General features: G+C 45.3%; 2 protein-coding genes across 4 annotated transcripts in view; one reads left to right on the forward strand and one right to left on the reverse strand.

Annotated features, from left to right (window-relative positions):
• DHX32 (DEAH-box helicase 32 (putative)) overlaps positions 1 to 23,747 on the forward strand; it is a 139,202-nt gene extending 115,455 nt beyond the window's left edge. For all 3 annotated transcript variants that reach the window (XM_040361430.1, XM_040361429.1, XM_040361431.1), the window contains 5 exons: positions 5,919 to 6,110; positions 10,423 to 10,572; positions 12,548 to 12,735; positions 15,119 to 15,300; positions 23,374 to 23,747. In XM_040361430.1, the coding sequence (XP_040217364.1) occupies positions 5,919 to 6,110; positions 10,423 to 10,572; positions 12,548 to 12,735; positions 15,119 to 15,300; positions 23,374 to 23,563 (902 nt within the window). In that variant the 3' untranslated portion in view covers positions 23,564 to 23,747. The remainder of the gene's footprint in view (positions 1 to 5,918; positions 6,111 to 10,422; positions 10,573 to 12,547; positions 12,736 to 15,118; positions 15,301 to 23,373) is intronic.
• The window catches only part of LOC120946756 (BRCA2 and CDKN1A interacting protein), a 31,414-nt gene continuing 30,754 nt past the window's right edge, over positions 23,605 to 24,264 (reverse strand). The window contains exon 7 of the mRNA XM_040361436.1: positions 23,605 to 24,035. Within this exon, the coding sequence (XP_040217370.1) occupies positions 23,865 to 24,035 (171 nt within the window). The 3' untranslated portion in view covers positions 23,605 to 23,864. The remainder of the gene's footprint in view (positions 24,036 to 24,264) is intronic.

Below are 24,264 nucleotides of genomic sequence, written 5' to 3' on the forward strand. Positions count from 1 at the left end.
AAATGAAATAAGTGAGAATAACTGCGCTGTGTGGGTATGGAGGGATAGGACGAGAAACAAAAAAAACTATAAACAAAAAGGAAAACAAAACCGTGATCAATAAGTCCCACCAATTGGGCGGGGTGGACTCCAAGCAGTGTGCAATCTGAACTGTGAAGGTGAGTGATCTGGAAAAGGTTAACACTGTGCAGCAAAATCCTTATAAGGAAATATAATAAACGTGGAAGTAAGTAAACATAATTATCAAAATAAATGTCCAGGATTGGTACTAAAGACCAAAGGTAAGTGGTCCCAACACATAATAAAGGGTAAAAATCCAGTGAAATCAAGTGCAAATAAAAGTCTCGCATCCAAAAAGCATATATTTAAAGGTGCATTGATAGCTGTGAATAATAAGTGATGAGAAACCAGGAAATCCAATATTTCAGAGAAGAGCAAGCTTCGGTGCGCACACCTCTAGTGGTATAGAATGCTCACCTCAAGGCCATAGCACGGATAGCCTAGATACCACTCAAGATGTACTCAAAGATCCAGCAGGATGAGGGCTAGATGTAGTCTCCACATTAAATGACCATATTGGAAGAAACAAGAAAAAGAGGAAGATATGGCCCGGTCTAGGAGAAATACAAAGCTGTTTTTCTTTTCTGCAAAAGAGGTAAATTATTGGTATAGTTGTACATAGGGGAGCTGGAATTCAGAAGAAAAGGTGAATTTTGCCATAAAGCAAAACCACTATACTATGCTGACAAAGCCCATACAGACTTTTCTTTGCACATACTCACCTCTAAGGTTGCTTCTTTTGTAGGCCAGTCATTCTCACCCTTTGTGACATGGAGGAACCATTGATATAATTTCAGGGTCTCGGGGTTCTGCTAATAGTTTCTATATATACAGCTCATGGTTCATTAGCATGATTGTCAGTGGTAAGATTGCTTTATACGTTTGTGGTCAGTTGGTAGAATGCCCCCTTACAAATGGCTAAAATGAAAACCGTTTTTTGTGGTTACATATCTGACAGGGAGAAATTACTCAAAGCTAAAGGAACCCTTAGCAACATCTAGAGGAATTCTCAGGTTTCGTGCACCTGTCATTAAAAAAGGCTGGTGTAGGCTTAGGCATGTGAGCGCTCACGATCATCTCTTCTGGGACCTGGTGATCGGCCACTTGTTGTGTGGAATGGGCGATGTGAGTGATGGTAGCCCCCAAAGTTTAGTACCCGCAGGGCCACCGTGTTAGAGTGGAGTGGACCTCTAATTTACTCATTTTCATTGTTGATCCACCTTCTTGCTTGTTTCCCTCCTTGTTCGTCCTTTGTAGAAGCTGTAGGTTTTCATTTCATGGCTGACTGCCGCGACACTTCCATGGCCCGCGTTGTTTCCGCCTGACTGCTTTAACTTTACAAGGTCTCGCTTCTCCCGGCATTAAACCTTCCACACTGCCTAATAAATATTTCCACTTACTGTGAAGCCTGAGTGTTACATAGTCATGTAGTGTACAGTATCTACACATGAATCACCATTAACTCTACACAATAAAATGCTGATCGGGTAGAAGCAGTGCTCCCAGGTTACTGTGATGGATGAGCTTTTCTGCACCTTGTCTGTAGATTACTAGGAAGAAGTAAATCCCTCTCATCTAACCGCTAAGATTATTCGATTTTGTAAAAAAAAAATACATATATTGCATAAGCCATTTACCGCTTCTTATTTGCATATCAATAGATTGGGCTGTTGATTTATTTTCTTTCCTTATTTATTCATGAGCCATAAATATTGCAGTTCTTTTTTATTTCCTGGCGCAAAGTGGCAAGGTGAAAGTCCTGTCATTGACTAGAAGGGCTGTTGGATTTGAAAGTACCTGTGGGCTAGCGGGAGCCTCTGAGGGCTTCTCCGTCCTAAAAAGCAATATGTTAATACTATGGCAACATTTTCTACAAATAATACATATTTAGTTTACAATGCATTTTCTGCCTATCCAAATATTGCTTGTTTGGGGTAAGCAAAGTCTACAAATGGTCACAAATACGGCCTGACGTAGGGTTGGGTTCCCAGTTATTGGTTCCTAGATCTGCCATGTGAAAGGAAATTCAGAAAATATCTCACAATAAGAGCCGGTTCACACTGGGGCGACTTAGGATCCGACCTGAAGTCGCCTCAAGTTGTCCCAAGTCGCGCTGTCGAGAAAAACAATGCAAGTGAATGGGAGCGGTGTTAATACACACGACTCGAGTCGCTCCGACTTCAAAAGAAGTTCCTGTACTACTTCAATCCGACTTGTAGGCGATTTGTACCCATTGATTTCAATAGAAGTCGCCTCCAAGTCTGATCCAAGTCTGATCACTGTCTTAACTGAAGCGACTTTCCAGGAAGATAACATACATTTCTCAGGCAAACCTCTCCCTCCCCTAGAGCTGATTGTTGTTTGATTGGCCACTGGAAAGTCTCCTGTCCTGGAGACGACTTCAAGTCGTGTTGGAAATCGGCCCTGATCGCCCTCTGGTTCATGCTCAAGTCGTGTCGGAGTCGCCTCTGAAAGTCGCGCTGGAAGTCGTGTCGCCCTAGTGTGAACCGACTCTAAGGCCCCATACACACGATAGAATCCATCCGCTGAAAAATCCCAGCGAATGGGTTTCAGCGGATAGATCCTATGGTGTGTACAATCCAGCGGATCTGTTTCTGCGGATATTTCTCCCCTGGGATGGATTTCCAGCGGATAAATATTTGATGACATGCTATCAAATCTATCCGCTGGAATCCATCCCAACGGATGGATCCGCTGGTCTGTACAGACTCACCGGATCCATCCGTCCGAAGGGATCCCCCGCATGCGTCGTAATGATTCGACGCATGCGTGGAATTCCTTATATGACAGCGTCGCGCACGTCGCCGCGTCATAATCGCGGCGACGGCGCGACACGTCATCGCCAGAGGATTTCGGCGCGGATTTCGATTCGATGGTGAGTACACTCCATCGCATGGAAATCCGCGCAAATCCTCGAGAGGATTTATCTGCGGATACGGTCCGCTGGACCGTATCCGCGGATAAATCCTCTCGTGTGTATGGGGCCTAAGTCTTCTATCACAACTCTAGCCAAAGATTTTTTTTATTTATTTTTTGGTTTTGGATAGGGTGAGAAAGATTTACCACTTCTGTTGGGTTTTAAATGGATTTTTATAAGATTTTTACTTGTAGTAATGAGTTTGGAAATTCTAGCCATTTGCTGGCCTGCACTGTAAATATACTGCGACATCCAGTGGCGGCTGGTGCTGGAGGATTTCACCATACGGCAGAGCTCCCCTGGACTGTCCGACGCCACAGCTTCTGTCTTCACCCGGTCTTCTTTCTGGATTCTGAATGGCTGCGAGCCAATGCCAATTCGCTGGCATCGCAGAGTGGGAGGGCTCAGGTGGCGCCCCGAAGACAATATAAAACCGGCCAATTGGGGCCTTGGGATGTGGTCACATGCCTGTGAGGGGGTGATGGACCTGGTAAAAAACCCATTGGTCCGGTTCCCCGCACAGTACACGGCCACACAGATGGTACAAGCTGGGGGGTGCTGCCACAGGCTGGGGGGGGCGGCACCCCTTGTGGACCGGCCACCACTGGCGACAGCGCATATACATGATTCTGCATTTCCGTGTAGTTGGCGTGCACCTGCCCGACTGTGCTGTGCTTTGTCACAGCACATGTCGATCACTGGGTCCTGGCCAGTGGTTGACCACCTGCGATTGGCTCCGAGTCTGACAAAACACAGCTCTGTGAGTTCTGTGAGTGTAAGCAGCACAGAGCTGTATTCAATGACCAGGGATCTAGATGTTTTTTCATTCTTTGCTAAGCAACTAGATCCCCAGTAAAAGCAGCACACAGTACACACAAACACTTGTTAGGCACATATTTAACCCCTTGATCCCCGTAGACATTAACTCCTTGCTGCCCAGTGTCATTAGTACAGTGACCGCGCATATTCTTAGCACTGAAATAATGTCACTGGTGATGTCTGTAGCAGTTGGCTCCCACAAAGTGTCAGTTAGTGTCAGATTGCTTGCTGTCCTGCTATAAGTCACCGCCATTACTAGTATAAAAAAAAGACTAAACAAATATTCCAGTATATATCCCATAGTTTGTAAACGCTATAACTTTCACACAAATCAATCAATGTGCACTTATTGGGATTTTTTTTTCCAAAGACATGTAACAGAATACAATTTGGTGAAAATATAGAAAGAGATCATTTTTTATCAATGAGATGTTCTATAGCGTAAAGTAAAAAATAGGGGATGATGAAGATCTTGTGTTTCTGCTAAGCAGGAACATGGATCTCTGTCTTCCCCTAGTTAAAGCATCCCCCCCCCCCCCACACACACACACAAAGTAAGAAAGCACTCCCTATGAGCAAATTTAACCCTTTAATCACCCCCTGATGTTAACCCCTTCTTTGCCACTGCTCACTGTATTGGTGTCACTGATCCCCAAAAAAGTGTCAGGTGTAAGATTGGTCCACCGCAGTTTTGCAGTCCTGCTAACAATCGTTGATCGCCGCCTTCTAGTAAAAATTTCATAAAAATTTCCCATAGTTTGTAGATGCTATAACCTTTGCGCAAACCAATCAATATACGCTTTTTGGGCCAGATTCTGGTAGAATCCGCGGCGGCGTAGCGTAAGCCATTTACACTACGCCGCCGCAAATTACTGGAGCAAGTGCCGTATTCTCCAAGCACTTGCTCCGTAATTTGCGGCGGCGTAGTGTAAATGGCCCGGCGTAAGGCCGCGTAATTCAAAGGGGGCGGCTTGTATTTAAATTAAGCGCGCCCCCAGCGACGATCGAACTGCGCATGCGCCTGGCATAAAAATAGCCCAGTGCGCATGCTCCAGCTCACGACGGAAAACGTCAATGACGCCGACGTGAGCGTCATTGACGTAAAGTCGTATTCGCGAACGATTTAGGAAAACAACGTAAACGACGGAAAAAGACGACGCTGACCCGACGCCATACTTAACATGGCATACAACGGACCTTCGTAAACTTGCCCCTCATATAGCAGGGGCAAGTTTACGCTTACGGAAACATCGTAAAATCACTGCGTCGTCCGCGCGTACGTTCGGGAATCGGCGTAAATAGCTAATTTGCATAGACGACGGGGAAAACGACGAGGCGACACCTAGCGGCGGGAAAAAAAATAGCATTTAAGATCTGACAGCGTAAGAGCCTTATGCCTGTCAGATCTAAGGGATATCTATGCGTAACTGATTCTAAGAATCAGTCGCATAGATACGCCAGGCCAGATTAGGACTTACGACGGCGCAAATGGCGTTGCGCCGTCGTAAGCCTTTTAAGAATCTGGCCCACCGTAAATATGTAGCAGAATACATATTGGTCTACATTGATGAATAAATTTGATCTATTTATTTTTTTTGGTATGTTTTATAAATTGTAGTTCTTTTTTTATTTTTTAGCGCAAAAAAAATGCAGAGGTGATCAAATACCACCAAAAGAAAGCTCTATTTGTCAGTTAAATTAACGTATTGCAAAAAATGACCTGGTCATGAGGGGGGGGGGGGGGGTAAATCTTCCAGGGCTGAAGAGGTTAATGTTGTACCTGGTCTTGGCCCCAGTGGAGATATAAAACAGCCTGTGCGATTATAAACTAGGAGTTGAACTCTTGTTACTAAGTGATGCTGAATCTCCCAGGAATCCCACGTGAGCTGCACCTCCTATAGATTGGAGTATAATTATCACACATGAATGGAACTAATGAGAGGAGATCAGACCGTTCTAGGAATGACCGGCAGGAAAATTGGGCGGGTTGCATACAAACAACTTCTAAAATAATAATAATAGTAATAATATCTAATAGAAGCAGTCTACAATTGCAGTAAATAACAAGCTAACAATACTTGTACATTCTTCTCTCCCCTAGACCCTGAAAGTTTAATGCAGGCATTGGAAGATCTGGATTACCTGGCAGCCCTCGACAATGATGGAAATCTCTCTGAATTTGGAATAATTATGTCTGAATTTCCACTGGATCCACAGCTGTCAAAATCTATTTTAGCAGCCTGCGAGTTTGACTGCGTGGATGAAATGCTCACGCTGGCTGCCATGGTTACAGGTATTGTACAAGAAAAACAATAGGGACTCTTACTGTGCATGCTAAACAGCGGACTTTTCTGCCCCGAGCGTGGGGGAGAGCCGGGGGGAGCCCACCGATCCCCAGGCCAGCGTCTGCCTCCAGAATGGGACCGCGCAAAACACGGCCTCCAAAAGCATATTTGTATGAAAATTAAAAGGTACGGCAAGACAATTGCGGTTTCCATAGAACAGATGACACCAATATAGCAATTTTAGCACGCCGTAAAATAAGAAACACTTTGTGGGGGAAATGTGGCAGCGCAGATCGCGTCGGTGAGATTGCTTTGTCCTGCTGCTATCTGGAGCTGTAAATATTGCAGAGTATGGGGAAAAAAATGAACAAAGCCGATGCCATGACTTGATGAAGGATTACAGCAGCAGAATGTGGCAAAAAGAAGCGCAATAAGCGCCGCTGGGTTCATAACTGGGAATGAGGACAGCCTTCTTCACATAGAGATTAAAAGGATGTGCTCAGCATGTGTCCCGGGACCTGCCAAGCCCCCCCCCCCCCTCCTCCCATCCCCCCAAACCTTGGGGCAAAAAGCAGTATGGCATTGAAGCTGCATGTGAGCGAAGCGTACTCTTTGATCGTCGCCCGCTTGGTCCAACTCCGACAATGCAAGTCCATTGATTTTAATTGCAGTCCCAATAAAGCAGAAGCAAAATTCAACAGTACCCGGCTCTGACACCCAACAAGGAGAGCCCAGTAGTTCTAGTTTATAAAGAAAACAAAGGGTTAATATAGAACTACAGGCAAAACTTTTTTTATTTTCATTTTGGAGAGGGTTATAATTAGGGATGAGCTTTATGTTCGAGTCGGACATTGGCTGTTCGCCTGTTCGAACAGCTGGAGGTGTGTTCACGGCAAATTCGAAAAGCCATGGAACACCCTTTAACCACTTAAGGACCCCTGCACGCCGATATACGTCAGCCGAAGGGCACGGCGGCACTCTCGCGACCATTTTTATAGCACTTTTCGCTGTGAAAATGACAATGGTCCCAGAAATGTGTCAAAAGTGTCCGATGTGTTCGCCATAATGTCACAGTCACGAAAAGAAAAACGATGATCGCCGCCATTACTAGTAAAAAAAAATTATTAATAAATGCCGTAAAACTATCCCCTATTTTTGTAAACGCTGTAAATTTTGCGCAAACCAACCGATAAACGCTTATTGCTGCAGTTGTTTTTTTTTTTTTTACCAAAAACAGGTAGAAGAATACGTATCGGCCTAAACTGAGGGAAAAAAAAAATTATCTTTTTTGGGGATATTTATTATTACAAAAAGTAAAAAATATTGAATTTTTTTCAAAATTGTCGCTCTATTTTTGTTTATAGCGCAAAAAATAAAAACGCAAAGGTGATCAAATACCACCAAAAGAAAGCTCTATTTGTGGGAAAAAAAGAAGCCAATTTTGTTTGGGAGCCACGTCGCACGACCGCGCAATTGTCAGTTAAAGCGACACAGTGCCGAATCGCAAAAAGGGGCAAGGTCCTTAACCTGCATAATGTTCCGGGTCTTAAGTGGTTAAAAGTCTATGGAAGAAATCAAAAGTGCTAATTTTAAAGGTTAATAGGCAAGTTATTTCATAAAAAGTGTTTGGGGACCCGGGTCCTGCCAATGCAAGCAGTGATTTTAATAATGCTTAAAGTGAAACAATAAAAGTGAAATTTTCCTTTTAAATTTCGTACCTGGGGAGTGTGTATAGTATGCCTGTAAAGTAGCGCATGTTTCCCGTGCTTAGAACTGTCCCTGCAGAAAATGTAATTTCTAAAGGAAAAAAAGTAATTTAAAACTACTCGCGGCTATAATGAATTGTCAGGTCCCGGCAACACAGATCAAAGTCGCTCAAAAAACCGGCATAGGTCCCCAGTCCATTACCAGGCCCTCCATGTCCAGCGATGATCCATTCTCCAGCGATGCTCCTGACTCCATTTAGTCTTCAGCGAGGAACGAAAACCCCTGTGGCGCGTAAGAGGGGGCGGGGTCACCCATCCACGTCATTGGGTAACCCCCCGCTTTCTCAATGACGTGAAAGGGTGCCCCCCGGTTTTCTCCTTGCGTGGATGGGTGACCCCGCCCCTTCTTACGCATCACAGGGGTTTCATCCTCGCTGGAGAATGAATGAAGACTGGAGCATCGCTGGAGAAATGTATAATCGCTGGACATGGAGAGACGGGATTTCATCGCTGGATTTTTTTTCTTTTTTTAATAAAGGACTTGTTCCAAACCGTCTTCTGTCATTTTTAACATTTTCACACTTTTTCTTTGTGAAATGGTAGGGGTACAATGTACCACTTACCAATTCAGATAGGGGGTGGCATCTGGGGTCCTCTTTAAAGGGGGCTTCCAGATTCCAATAAGCCCCCCACCCGCAGACCCCCACAACCACCGGGCAAGGGTTGTGGGGGATGAGGCCCTTGTCCCCATCCTCCCCATGTTGAGGGCATGTGGCCTGGTACGGTTCATGAGGGGGGGCGCTCTCTCATCCCCCCTCTTTTCCTGCGGCCTGCCAGGTTGTGTGCTCGGATAAGGGTCTGGTATGGATTTTTGGGGGGAAACCCACGCAATTTTTTTTGTGCGGGGTTCCCCTTAAAATCCATACCAGACCTGAAGGGCCTGATATGCAATTTAAGGGGAACCCCCACACTTTTTTTTTTTTTGGTTCGGGGTTGCCCTTAATATTCATACCAGACCCAAAGGGCCTGATCATGGACTGGGGGGGAACCCCTGCTGTTTTTTCAATGAATTTTGATCTGTTATTGCCGGGACCCAACAATTCATTATAGCCGCGAGTAGTTTTAAATTACTTTAGTTTTTTATTAACCTTTAAAATTAGCACTTTTGATTTTTCATGTTCGTGTCCCATAGACTTTAATGGTGTTCGCGTGTTAAAAAAAAGGTTTTGCCTGTTTGCATGTTCTGGGGGGGGGGGGGGGTGGTGTTTGGCTCATCCCTATTGGAGGTATTGGATTGAGAAGGACAACTCAAGGTCAGGTTATGGGAATATGGGGTATCTCAGCCAATAGACATTTTGTTGGGAGAGCCTATATATTCGGGTGAGGTTGGGTGATACAGATTCTTGTGTGCCACCCAGACATGTGTCGCCTTCCCCGGGTTGCTAGGCCAGAGATTGGGCTTATCCAGAGGGCATCAGGCTGCCTTGCTGTGTGAGGGCCTATCTAGAAGTAAGAGGGGAGCTCGGGGTTGGGACTGCGGTTTGCAGTCCAACCAAAAGTGACGGTTCTGTGGTCGGAGGTAGAAGGGAAGCTGTCGCCACAAAGGGACCAATCACCTTTACCAGGGCCCACAGTGAGTAACTTGAGTAGTATACTCACCGAATGGGCACGGTGGAGAATCGGGAATCTTCAGGTGGTGATCAAGTCGGGGACCCAACCAGCGGAAGTGACACTTGCAGAGCAGCCTTGTGTGTCGAGCTAGGGACCAAGCCGGTCAGCAGGGGTGCAGCTTGAAGGTATCCAAAGTGCCAAGCTAGGGACCCAGCAGGGAAGCGTGGGTGATGCTTGAAGGAGATACCACTGCAAAAGCCTTGAGGAGCTCACGGGTTTCAGAGTAGTGAATCAGCGGGTCCAATGAGAGACAAGGAGCTCAAGGGGCTGAAGCACTACAAGGAGAAGTTGTAGTACAGCTGAAAGAACTGTTACTTTGAGCTAGGAACTGTTTAAGTACTGTTACCATAGGAGACGGCAATCCTGCACGTGCAGAAGTGGCGCCTTGCTGGGGCCTTCCCCTGTACAGCTGTCCTCCTATTGACGTCTCTGAGTCTTCCATTTAGAATTGCAACTACTTGAGGGTGTCCTGGCCCTAACCCTCTTTCCTCTACAAAATATAAAAAGGACTGTCAAAGAAATAAAACCTCTTTTATATCCAAGAAGTGTCTGACACCCAATGACTTGCACCCACTATGCCTCACAACCCACCACAAATTGAAGGATGTCGGCTATCTTTGGCCTTGAAGGTTCCCATTAGACTGGAAGAGGTCAGAGATTCTGCTATTTTTACAAAATAAAAACGGTAGACATGTGTACAACGTGCGTGGTCATTGCGGAATAAATCGTAAGCAGGTGTCTGCCATTGACCATCATGGTAGCTCTGTAGGCCTTCACCACAACTACACTCCAAAGAGTCCACATGTAACCTGAGCTATAAACTATAAGGTGGCCCGAAAGTTGGTTTTCCAATGAAATTTCCCAGCATGCCTTTCTACGATTCTGAATTTTCAAGCTACTGTAAATGATTAGTAATTGTGGTCTGTGTTCTTTACATTGACAGCACCCAGCTGTTTCCTGGATTCACCCATCAATGATGATGCAGCCAAGCTAAGCAGTAGAATGAAATTCCTACACCCTGCTGGGGATCACTTCACTCTGATCAACATCCACAGAGAATATAACCAGATGAGGAGGAGCAATTTCAGACCATGTAAGTGGCAGAAATATTCATTGGTACTGTGTTCCTGGTGCTGAATACTGACACCTCATATGTATGCTGGAGATCACTTAAAGTGTTACTACACCCACAACGGTAAAATCACTCTTTATATGCAGCATAGCATGCTTGTTGTACTCACTGTGGAAGGGGTTAATCCTGTGCATTGTGTAAAAAGGCTGTTTGATCCTGTTTTCTCTGATCCTCCCCTTCTTCCAGAGTCCCCAAACCATCTCCTGATGGTCATGGAGTCACTCTGCACATGCTCGGTTTGGTGTGAATTGCTAGAGAATGTTGATTTTTGGGAGGGTGCATGTGATCGGCACTGTCTACTCTAGACAGAGGGTCAGGTGTCATGCAGCCTCAAAGGACAGTCAGAGGAGAGTGAAAACTCATCCCACAAGCTTTAACCAGACACTGTTACAAGTCACAAGACTGCTATATATTACTGATGAGAAAAGGTATTTAGCAGTTTATATTTTCCTTTTCTGTGTACTGTGGGAGACCAGATATAGTGAATGCAGGCTCCTGGGTTGAGTAACACTTTTATACTGGCCATACACTGTTAAGCTGGCCCCTAGATGGATTGAAAAATCTGGTTGGTTCAGCTGGAACTGGATGACTTTTCATCCATGTAGGGGGCATCCGTTTTTTACAAAAGCAAACCATTAGATCAACGTTTGTCAAATAGGAATGTTGGAAAAATCTTTGTCAATTAGCGTCTGGGCTCTGTGTACTATGGGAGACCAGGTATAGTGAATGCAGGGTCCTGGGTTTAGTTACACTTTAACCGCTTCAGCCCCGGAAGATTTGACTGCTTAATGACCAGGTCATTTTTTGCAATACGGCACTGCGTCCCTTTACCTGACAATTGCGTGGCGACGTTGTACCCAAACAAAATTTACGTCCTTTTTTTCCCCCACAAATAGAGCTTTCTTTATAGTCATATAGTGCTAAGCCCACTTACTGCGACAAAGTACCCCGAATTAGTGGGTCCTACCCTAGTAATAGAATGAAAGAACCTGGGTCTCAACCATGGGAGATAAACTCCTCTATGTGGGAGAACTGAAGGGATTCTTCCTATACACTGGTGGCCACTAATGTGGAGCACCCCTCCCCCTCTTCATTACCTCACATTAGTGGCCACCAGTGTATAGGAAGAATCCCTTCAGTTCTCCCACATAGAGGAGTTTATCTCCCATGGTTGAGACCCAGGTTCTTTCATTCTATTACTAGGGTAGGACCCACTAATTCGGGGTACTTTGTCGCAGTAAGTGGGCTTAGCACTATATGACTATATAGTGTGACCAAACCCCCGTATTTTTGAATATGTTCAGGTGTTTTTAACTAGCCTTGCAGGATAAATGTCATTTTTGCATGTGTGCGCTATAATCTGTTTTGTACTGTTGTTCATACTGACAGCACGGACATCTGTTTTTTACATTAACAGACCTCCGCTCTGTCTCTGTGTAGCGCAATTGCCGGGCACGGGCGCACGCGTCCGTGCTCCTTAGTGGTCAAAAGGCGAACCGACGTACAACTAGGGTCTTCAGTATATGTGTATGGCCAGCATTACTTCCACCACAGCAGAATCGCCAGCCTTGCCCCTGCCTGGGTACATACTAAACATGTTCACATAATCCTCTGCTGGACCAAAGGTTTATCGTGAACATCGAAGGCGCAGGGCATACAATTATCAAGATAAATAGCCTTAGACAAGGAGAAGTGGGGGAATTGTCCTCCTCTGAATCACTCTGCAGTGTTTGTAATCTGACCTTCCAGCTATTCAGGTTTGTTGCACAATCTGATCCTCTGTAATACAGGTGCTCTTGCTTAGTACTTGCTGCCATCTGCTGGCTGTAAGTGATAAATATGACCTATTTATGTGCAATATTTCATATTTACCCCATTTAAAAAAAAAAATGTTATAAACATGGCAGCTTTATGACACAGCCTTTCTCTATTACAGGCATCATTGAGAGGTGGTGTCAGGATCACCTGTTGAACTATTCTGCACTAGAGATGGCATGTGTCATACGAGAGGAACTGTTGGACATAATGAAGAGATTGGAACTACCAGTTTCAGAACCGGCTGTCGGCACGGATGAGAATATCTTGAACATAAAAAAATCTCTTCTCTCTGGATATTTTATGCAGGTAAGAAGCCCCTGGGGTCAGTTAGTGATACCACAAGGACCATTTCAAGCCATTATACACTATATATGGCCGATGGTTTGTGGACATCGAACCAACACACCTATGAGAGCTTGATAGAAATCCTATTCTACAACAATGGGGGGCATTCATTTGGGGTCCCCCACCCACCCCTTGCATATGCAATGCTCTGCACTCTCCTGGGAAGGCTGTCCCCAAGATTTAGGATTGTGCCGCTGCATCAAAATGCATGGTGCTTTTTATCACAAAAATAAAAATGCATGCTAACAAAAGCACCATGCATTTTGATGCAGCGGCATTAAAAAATAAAATAAAAAAAAAGGCCCATGCACTTTGGTGCTATTGAGGAGTGGCAGGCAGTTCATTCTCAAATTAATAGGCTGTTCTGCAGCAAGGCACATACTCTGTGCGTGTAAATAAAATAAAAAATCACAAAAATACATGCTAACAAAAGCACCATGCATTTTTTGGAGAATCATAATCTTCATTCTAAGCAAAAGAATTGTGATTCTCATTTTTCCCAGAATCGTGCAGCTCTCTACTGCCTTTAGGAATTAATATGAGAAACACCAGCAAATCTATTGACGTAGCTTTAGGTGCACACTGTACAGAGGACACAGACCGTACACAAGGTGAAAATCCTGCAGTTGGCACAATCAAAATTAGGAAGAGCGGATCTAGCTAAACTCAATACAGTGTATAAATATATATACAACACCTGGGATGCATATATACCCTCTACACACTGTAACTCTAACTGACTAGCCTGCCTGCCTGCTCTATCTAACTCCAAAAAATGACATTCTCTCTCTCTCTCTCTCTCTGTAAACCACCAACACACTACACAAGGCCGACTTACAGGCCGCATTATATAGTGTGGGGCGTGTACTAAACCCCCTGAGGCTTTGGCCAAATATGGCTCTCCGTTTTTTGCGCACTGTGATTGGCCAAGCATGCGGGTCATAGTGCATGCTTGGCCAATCATCAGCCAGCAATGCACTGCAATGCCGCAGTGAATTATGGGCTGTGACGCGCCACTCGAATTTGGCGCGAACGGCCCAAAACGTTCGTAATTCGACGAACAATCGAACATACGTTCGACACAAATACGAAGCTCATCCCTAGTCCTCAGGTACAGCTTCCACTCCAGCAAGGAAAACGGTGATCAGCACAGTGGAGATATCTCCACTACAAATCTCATGAGACTAATCACAGTGCCTTACATGATCTACCACTGCAGATAGGCTTCTTTAAAGAGAAGGTTTTTCAGGGATCGCTTAAGATGGATAGATTAGGGGACAGTCGGACAGATTGGGGTAGGGCATTCCAAGGGATGGGAGACGCTCTAAAGAAATCCTGGAGGCGAGCATGGGAGGAGGTGACAAGGGAGCTAGAGAGCAGGAGGTCTTGGGAGGATCGAAGAGAGGGGTTTGGTTAGTATTTTGAGACTAGGCTAGTGATGTCGCTGAGGGCAGAATTGTGGATGCCTTTGTAAATTATTGTACTTTGAATTTTAATTGTTGGGTGAGTGGAATCCAGGGAAGGGATTGGCAGAGAGGGGTGGAGGACACTGAATGGTTGGTAAGGTGGATGAGTCTTGCAGCGGCATTTGTTATGGACTGAATGGGGGATAGTCTATGTAAAGGTAATCCAATGAGGAGGGAGTTTCCGTAGTTGAGGTGAGAGATGACCAGTGAGTGAATTAGAAGCTTGTTGGCTTCATTGGTTAAAAATGACCTGAAAGGACAGTTCAGAGTCTAGGGTTACACTTGGCACCCTGGCATGTGGGGACGGATTGGTAGATGTGCTATTGATCTTGACAGAGAATTCAGGGGAAGGGGCACGTGGGGGAGTAAATATTAAGCGCTCGATGGACTCAGTTTGAGGAAGTGACATCCAGGCTGATGTGTCTGTTAGTAAATCAGTGATGTGTGAGGAGATTGATGGGGTGAGCTGAGGGCAGAGTGATGGATTTGGGTGTCATTGGCATATAAATGGTAGCAGAAGCCACGGGAGGCTATCGGCTGATCTAGGGCGGACGTGTAGATTGAGAATAGTAGAGGTCCAAGGACAGAACCTTGGGGGACCCCAACGGTAAGAGGTGTTGGATAGGAACAAGTTGCATTGTAAGTGACACTGAAGGTGCGTGCGGTGAGATGGGTAAGATTCGAACATGGAGACCAATTCATCCATGTGGGTGCGCGTCCGCTAATGTACACTGGGTGTCAAATTGGGAGCAGAGGCTGACAGTCCAATCATATCTTCATAATTGACTGCCATCCAATGCATTTGATTTTGGTAAAATGTTCTAATATTGCACAAACTGTCAGGTGTATTCTTGGTATAATGCAAACTTTTCTTGCAGATCGCCAGGGATGTTGATGGTTTGGGGAATTACATCATGCTGATACACAAACAAGTAGGCCAACTACATCCCAATTCGGGGTATTGCCTCAATCACATTTTCCCAGAATGGGTCCTCTTCCATGAATTCAGTGTGGCAGATAGGAGCTGTATCAGGATTGCCACAGAAATTTCCCCAGAACTGTAAGTATTGAAAACACCCCAATCTGATGTTTTCCAAGACCTGCTTTTCAAGCCCTACTCCAGCCAAAACTCTTTTAGCTTTGAATACAGTGGGGGAGAACTTAAACCCTACCATGATGTTGTTGCCGGTGTGTCTATTTAGGAGACATCCCTTCACTTCCTGTTCTGGTGTTGTTGGGGACAGGAAGTGAAGGGAAACCTTTCCATTCTACAAATATATTTATCTCGTACACGCGGTCAGAATTTCCGACAAAAGTTCGATGTGAGCTTTTGGTCGGAAATTCCGACCGTGTGTGGGCTCCATCTGACTTTTTCTATCGGAATTTCAGACAGCAAAAATTTGAGAGCTGGTTCTCAAATTTTCCGACGGGAAAAGTTCTTGTCAGAAATTCCGACGTGCAAAGAAACATGCATGTTCTGAATCATTGAACTTCATTTTTCTCAGCTCGTAGTAGTGTTGTACGTCACCGCGTTCTTGACGGTCGGAATGTTGTGTGCCCGTGTGTATGCAGCACAAGTTTGAGCCAACATTCCATCTGAAAAAAAATTCACGGTTTTCTTGTCGGAGTTTCCGTTCATGTGAACGCGGCAATACTGTCTTGATGGGAAGTGAGGGGAAACCCCCCCTCCCCCCACTAGACACACAGATAGCACCAAATTCTAGTAATTCCAAACCCTTCCCTACTCCATCCAAAACCCAGTTCTAGGTTTTGGTGGAGGTGTCTTTTAACCACTTAACGCCCGCCGCACGACTATTTACGTCCGCAAAATGGCACGAACAGGCAGATGGGCGTATATATACGTCCTTGCCTTTCCGTGGGTCGGGGGTCCGATCGGGACAGCACCCCCCCTCCCCCCCCCCCCCCCCCGCCCCCCCCCGCTGCGTGCGGCTTACCTCGGGGAGCGATCCGGGACGACGGCGCGGCTATTGGTTTAGAGCCGCTCCGTCGCGATCGCTCCCCGGAGCTGAAGAACGGGGAGAGCCGTATGTAAACACGGCTTCCCCGTGCTTCACTGTGGCGGCGCATCGATCGTGTCATCCCCTTTATAGGGAAGACACAATCGATGACATCAGACCTACAGCGACATTATGGCGGACACATCCACTTTTGACACCATTGTACTTTTTACAGCGATCAGTGTTATAAAAATGCAACGATTACTGTAAAAATGGCAGTGAAGGAGTTAACCTGTGGGGGACGCTAAAGGGATTAAGTGTGACCTAGGGCATGTTGCGTCACTGATCGCTGTTCCCGATGACGAGGAACACGATCAGTGACAGTGTCAGCTAAGCAGAACTGGGAGATGTTGTGTTTACACTAACACCTCCCCGTTCTTCAGCTCTGCGACTCGCGGGTCCCACAGCTTGCGACCACACGGCTCGCATCTTAAAGGCGACGTGCCATTCTGTCTAAGTAAATAGTCCTGTGCCAGTCGGGAACCGGTTAAGAAATGTCAGGCAGCTGGCATTTTCAGAATGAGAGGTTGGCATTGGTATTCATTAGAAGTGCATTTATCTGAAGATGTTTATTGTATTCCTCAAATCGCCCCTCATGCTTTCTCCTTCAACTTGCAGTAAATTAAAGATATATCGGTATTGCTGGAGCAATGATCATTTTTCTTCCAGCCAATCAGAAACCAGTGCTGGGGTGTATGAACATGCATCATTTACCCCTGGGATTAGCAGAGCTGCATTCTACATCCGTTAAAATCTGCTCTACTGATTCCCTCCATACGCAGAACTGTGATTAGAGAAGAAAAAAAAAATTGTGTGGGCGGCGAGAGAGAAGAAAAAGCGGCGAGGTTCCCATCTGCCCCCACTGTGGAGGAAGATGTCACTTGCTGCAGTGGCTGGCTGGATAATCTGTGTTTTATTAAAATCACAAAAAGCAGACCGTTTCCTTCCCATGTACCTCTGCCTGTAAATCCCATTATAATCACCGGAAGCCTGTTATTATGTTATAGGAAGAGAGCCTGGATTAACTGCTCTGCCATGAATACCCCCCCCCCCCCTTCCTTGGGGTTCCCTGATAAATGGCCTTCATTCTGCATCTAAGATCAGCACTCATTTCTATTGCATATGTCAACAAATGGCATTTAGGAAAAGTAATATTACCAAAGTTCATTCAGGTTTCAAAATTCCATAACTGTACAGTAATACCTTGGATTATGAGTATAATTCATTCCAGAAGCATGCTTGTAATCCAAAGCACTTGCATATATCAACGTTTCCCCATAAGAAATAATGGAAACTCAGATGATTCGTTCCACAACCACTGCTGTACATGCAGTACTGTATGTGGCCAGAGGTGCAGGGGTGCTGGTGTATGCAGTACTGTATGTGGCCAGAGGTGCGGGAATGCTGGTTTATGCAGTACTGTATGTGGCCAGAGGTGCAGGGGCACTGGTGTATGCAGTCCTGTATGTGGCCAGAGGTGCAGGGGCACTGGTGTATGCAGCCAGAGGTGCGGGGACGCTGGTGTATGCAGTACTGTATGTGGCCAGAGGTGCGGGGACGCTGGTGTATGCAGTACTGTATGTGGCCAGAGGTGCGGGGACGCTGGTGTATGCAGTCCTGTATGTGGCCAGAGGTGCATGCAGTACTGTATGTAGCCAGAGGTGCGGGGACGCTGGTGTATGCAGTTTTGTATGTGGCCAGAGGTGCGGGGGCGCTGGTGGCTCCCAGCGCTTCCTGGAGAACTGACGCTCTGGAAACGTTTCCACTTTCAGGTGCTCCGATGCACATTATGCCCGCCCCTTCCAGCTGGGAGTGTCTCCGAGTGCTCCAGGAGGCGCTGGGAGCCACCAGCACCCCCGGCCACATACAGTACTGCATACACCAGCGGCTTTACTAAATAGATTTTACTGCTCATATATCAAGTCAAAATAAAAATAAATGTTGCACGTCTTTAAAAACACTTGTATACTGCGCTACTCGTAAAAAACCGAGGTATTACTGTATCTCCATTATTAAGCACTTAAGCCCCGGACCATAATGCAGCCAAATGACTGAGCCTGGGGAGGGGGAGGTGTGAGGGCCACATTAACCACTTGCTTACTGGGCACATAAACCCCCTTCGTGCCCAGGCGAAATTTCAGCTTCCGGCACTGCCTCGCTTTAACTGACATTTGCGCGGTCGTGCGACGTGGCTCCCAAACAAAATTGACGTCCTTTTTTTCCCCACAAATAGAGCTTTATTTTGGTGGTATTTGATCACCTCTGCGGGTTTTATTTTTTGCGCTATAAACAAAAAAAGAGCGACAATTTAAAAAAATATATATTTTTTTTAATTGTTGCTATAATAAATATCCCAATTTATTTAAAAAAAAAAAAAAAAATTCTCAGTTAAGGAGATACGTATTTTGACGTATTTTTGTAAAAAAAAAAAAAAATCGACACAATTTTGGGACCATTCACATTTATACAGTGATCAGTGCTATAAATATGCACTAATTACTGTATAAATGTGACTGGCAGTGAAGGGGTTAACACTAGGGGGTGAGGAAGGGGTTAAATGTATTCCCTCATTGTGTTCTTACTGTGTGGGGGGAGGGGACTGACTGGGGGAGGTGACCGATGCTGTGTCCCTATGTAAAGGGACACAGACCGGTCTCCTCTCTCCCTGACAGCACGTGGAGCTCTGTGTTTACACACAGAGCTCCACGTCCTGCTGTGTTACCGACGATCGCGGGTGTCTGGCGGACATCGCGCCCGCCAGGCACTCGCATCGGCTCCTGAGCGATGCGCCTGGCACGTTGTTTCCCCGCTGCGCGCCCCCAGCGGCGGGCACAGGGAACAACAACAACAGGACGTCTAAAGACGTCCAGTCGGCACTTGAGAGCCGCGCTGTGGACGTCTTTTGACCATAGCGCGGATCTCAAGTGGTTAAATTACCTGGTGGGCCTTATGTTTGACACATATTCCCTAGAGCAGTGGTCTTCAAACTGTGGCCCGGATGCAGCCCTTTGTTTGCTTTTATCCAGCCCCTGGGGCACTAATTCTCCCACTGACACCAGTAGTGGGTCCCTATGATGACCACGACGGGCCACTATTCCTCCTCCCAACACCAAATGTGGTCATATTTACTCCTACTGATGCTAGAAAATGTTTAATCCCACTGGTCAAAGTCTGGCCCTCCTAGAGTCTGAAGGACAATAAACCGGCCCTTTGTTTAGAAAGTTTGAAGACCCCTGCCCTAGAGGAAGGTGAAAGAGTCCAAATTGCTCGTAAAATCATTCACATTAAACAAACAAATTGTTCCTCTGACTGAACGAGGTGGGACGGTGATGTCATGCTCCCTGCCTCATCCAATCAGAGAAAGCTTTGCATTCATTCAGAGTGCCAAGCATTCCCTGAATGGCGCCTAAACTCAATATTTAAAAAAGTATAGCAGTTGAAATAAAAGTTCAGAATGCTCGGGGCCCAGTAGCAAGTGCAGACGACTGAAGTAGCGGTGTCTACTTTAGGAAATTCGAGCTTCCATAGTCACCGGTCGGGTATGGTATATATACGTAGTTACATTGGACCAATGTAACCATGTAGTAGAGGTGGGAGGAGCTAGTGAACCACTGAAAAACCCCAATACACATCCCAATATACAACTAGAAAGGAAATTGCCCCCAACGTGGGATTTATAGGCAGGTTGGGGGAGTGTGAAAGAGTATTACAAATGTATAAAATATAACAAAAGTTTGTCACAAAATAAAAACATTTCCCAAAAGAGGGACAGAAAAAAAAAAAAAAAAAAAAACATAGAATGGCCTTCAGCTGTGAACACCTTGAAGCCTGTTGGCCGGCTCGGTGCTACAACCTACCTCACAAATTGGATGCTTGTTTTGTATTTATATCATCATGCTATGGTTCTATGTATTTATATTAGGGCTGTTACGGATTACAATTTTCGTGTTCGATTAATCGTTTTTTTTTTTAAATCGATTAATTTTGATTAATTATAAACGTACATAAATTTTTCGGATCACCACCATATACAGTCCCCACTGTAATATGGTCCACATCTCCCCTACTGTATAGAAAGATTAGCGCTTGCTTAGTCTTGCCAGAGAAACCGGCCGAACACGAGCAGTTGAGGCCGGGTGATGACGTCAACGCGCCGATCTAGGCTCACCTAGGCCGCCGCTCCGGGAGCTAGGCCGAAGCCGTGGTCTTTCCTATGGCTGAGGCAGCAGTGGAGCTCCGCGGATCACGTGGTGTGCCGATCCGCATATGGTAAACCGTTCGGATCATTTACGATCCGTTGCACCACTAGTACCGAGGAATTAATCTTTAATTTTCACAGCCCTAGTTTTTACTGTCCCTCTTGGGATTTTTTTTTATTAATGTGGTGAATATAAACGGTTATATTTTGATACATTTGTAATACTCTTTCACACTCCCCTAACTTGCCTATAAAGTCCACGTTGGGGCAATTTCCTCTCTAATGTAACTATGTAGAGACTTCATACCTAGAAATCCTCCATAACTCCCTTCCATTCTATGACCAAATTAGCCAGAGCTCAATTTCTGACTGGGAGCGGTTTATGTAAATCGATATTGTAGATTTAGGCCACCGCTGTGCATTGGCTTTGCCTCCATCTGAAGGAAACCTACCAGTCTGTGTATTAGTTCTTCACAGGGAATGTGTTCCTGAACCATAAAGTGGAGGTTCACCCAAAAAGTTAATTTTTAACCTTAGATTAATGCTCATTTTGTCAAGGGGAATCGGGTAGTTTTTTTTTAAATCTAAGCAGTTTAAGAGCCGTTTAAGACAGGCTTCCGACGGTCGCATACAACGCGTCACGATTTTCCGAAAGTAGCCGAACGTCGGTGCCGTATAGAGCCGCACAGACTTTCGGCTACTCGTGACGCGATGTATGCGACCGTCGGAAGACTGTCAATCAAATAGGAACGCCCAGTCCCGCAGCCCATACCCGGAAGCGGCGGAGAAGATCGCTCTAAAACGGTAAGTACTGCTTCGATTTTAAAAAATCTACCCGATTCCCCTTGACAAAATGAGCATCAATCTAAGGTAAAAAAAAAAAAAATTCGGGTGAACTCCTGCTTTAAAAAAGGTAGACTGAACACATCCCAGTGTTTAAAGCCATACAGGTTTTCAAACTGACTGTAAAATCTCCATCGGATTTACCAAAAACTATGCAATGAGAAGAGACGTAAACAATCCAATGAATTAGTATTTCCATCAGACAGGCCCCAGCACTACATAATTGTTGATAGATATGGGAGGTGGTGTAATCAGATTGCATAGTACGCTTGCAGCAATGGACTTTTTTTCCCAACCACTGTAATAAAATAAATAAATTGCTTTAGTACTAATAAAGGACCACTGTAATCTATCTTTGTGCCGTAATATTTGTTTTATTTCCCTAGCTAGCTGCAGGAACGTCTGTCATTGCAGTTATTGTTTCAGTAAAAAGCCATAATGATGGAAGGGAATTGCACGGGGGGTTTTATATAGTCGCCACAAATAAACTGCTGTGTGCCTTGCATGTAGCCCATATTGCTACAACAAGAGAGCTGTACATCACACAGCCACTAATCGGGGGGCCTCTGAATCGGCACTGATCTCACCAAGCTTATCTATCACCATTACCAGTCCCCTATGGGCTGCCAATGAGGGATTGCAGAGTAATAATGGGCTACTGGGGTGTACTAATGTCTAACATGCAGGGAGGTACCCCATCTGCTCGTCCCTTGTTCTCAGGGATTATCTGTACTCCACATTCTGAGCCTCCTCCTTGGCATCTTTCTGTAACAGTGAAGAATTGAATGCCAACTTGACCATGTCTGCTCCAGTGCCCGGTGAACAGGTATAAAATGTAGCTACAAGCAGACTTGTGTCCTGGTGGTTGAGAACTGGCTGGTCTACAACCACCAAATAGCCTTAGTGAGTTCTTTGTGACACACTGGCCACTTTTACCAACGGTCCAGGAAGATGCTTGAGGTACAAGGCCCGATTCACACCTATATATTGCACTACAGGAACTTGTTCCATAGGAAACCATGTTAAATGGACTGTAGTGCAAAAAGCGCTGAAAATGCATAGGTGCGAATCAGACCTAAATGCATGTAAAGCCTCGTACACACGATCGGACAAATCCGAGGATTTTTTTGTCCAAAGGGCGTTGGCCGTGAACTTGTTCTGCATACAGACGGCAGAAATTTTTCAGTCAACATACCTTATTTGCCGGCGTATAAGACGACCCCCTAATTTTCCAGCTAAAATGTTGGTTTTGGGATATACTCACTGTATAAGACGACCCCTCGCTGTGCCATCTGTAACATGCCTTTACGATCTCCCTACCTTCTCCTGTTTGCAGAGATGTCAGACGGCGGCCATCCATTATTCAAAAGCCGCGCCTCCTCCTCAGGCTGTTCCGTGATAGGCGGAACAGTAATTTTCCCTCTGTTCAGTGTTCCGCCTATCACGGATGCCCTCTCGTCCGAGGCCGAGAAGGCATCCGTGATAGGCTGAACACTAAACAGAGGCTCTGCTGGGAAAATTAGTGTTCCGCCTATCACAGGACAGTCAGAGGAGGAGGCACGCTTTTTAATAATGGATGGCCGACGTCTGACACAGGTACCCGGCGTATAAGACGACCCCTGACTTTTGGGGCATGATTTTACATGCAAAAAGTCGTCTTATACACCGGAAAATACGGTACCATGAAACAACGTGGTTTTTCAGCTCTTTAGCGCCACCCTTTGGGCAACTTCTGCTAATGTTGTCTGATAGTTGGCATTGGTTTGGAGAATGCACGTTTGTACTTTGGATTTTAGTCCGACAGATTTGTGTACACACACGATCCGATAATCCGATGGAACACATTTTGTTAGCATGGCTATCCAACATTTGTTGTCGGACAATTTGAGAGCATGCACAGCCAACATTTGTTGTTGGAAATTCCAACAACAATTGTCCAATGGAGCATACAGACAGTCGGATTATCGGACAATACACGTCCATCGGATAATTGTTGTCGGAATATCCGATCGTGTGTATGAGGCTTTAGGCAATCAGACTGATATTCATTAAACTTGTTTCATCTCTTTTTCAGGTTCATGCAGATGGTGCCCCAATATTACTTTAGCAATCTGCCCCCCAGTGAAAGCAAAGAGATTCTGGAAAAGGTTCTGGTGTGTAGGACTAATATTGCTACACTGGAAGGCCCGCCTGAAAATCAGGGAAAAGCCACGGAAGAAGAAGAAACCTCTAGTGCATCGGAGCAGAGATGTCTCATACAATAAACTCGCCTGGTACAAAAAAAAAAAGCAATAGAAGTGCAATATGTGTTCCAAACACAAACTAGTTTTAATGAACTGTGAACTTGACAACAGACAGATGTTACACATTCAGGATTTCATAGACTTTTGTATATTTTTCTTGCAGAATTTTGTCTTGATATAAAAAATAAAAATCCTGTTTATAGCACTGTTGCTGCAGCGTGTTCCCTTGTGAAGCGGCGGGAAGGAAAGCCCATAAATGGTTGGAACATGGCAGTGCGTAAAAAAAAAAAAGAGTCACTGGTTCATCCTGGAATTCAGCCCTTTACACGGAGAGATATTCTTTGAACTTCTCAATGATGGAGTTCATTCTGTCAGCTGGGACCAACATGACTGTCCTGAGAGGCTTCATAGGAACGTCATCAAAGGACCACTTTCCTCCGAGCTGCGAGTCCGTCTCTTTCTGTACTGAATAGTTGAATTTCAGGGTTGCTTTCTGCAAAGACAAAAAAAAAAAAAAAAAATGTAAATTTTCACTTGCTTACAATGATATAGAAAACAGATCCCTGAATGTAGGAAAATCAACTGGAAGGGGTCAGAAAAGGAAGAGAAACAGATTTAGTCATACAAATTGTATTTCCATAATTGAAGGTCGTCAATTCACACCTATGCATGCATTTCCACACAAGACGCACCTGGAATGGTCCCTTAAAGTGATCCGAATG

This window comes from Rana temporaria, chromosome 8, assembly GCF_905171775.1.
Source record: "Rana temporaria chromosome 8, aRanTem1.1, whole genome shotgun sequence".
In the NCBI taxonomy this organism is placed as follows: domain Eukaryota; kingdom Metazoa; phylum Chordata; class Amphibia; order Anura; family Ranidae; genus Rana; species Rana temporaria.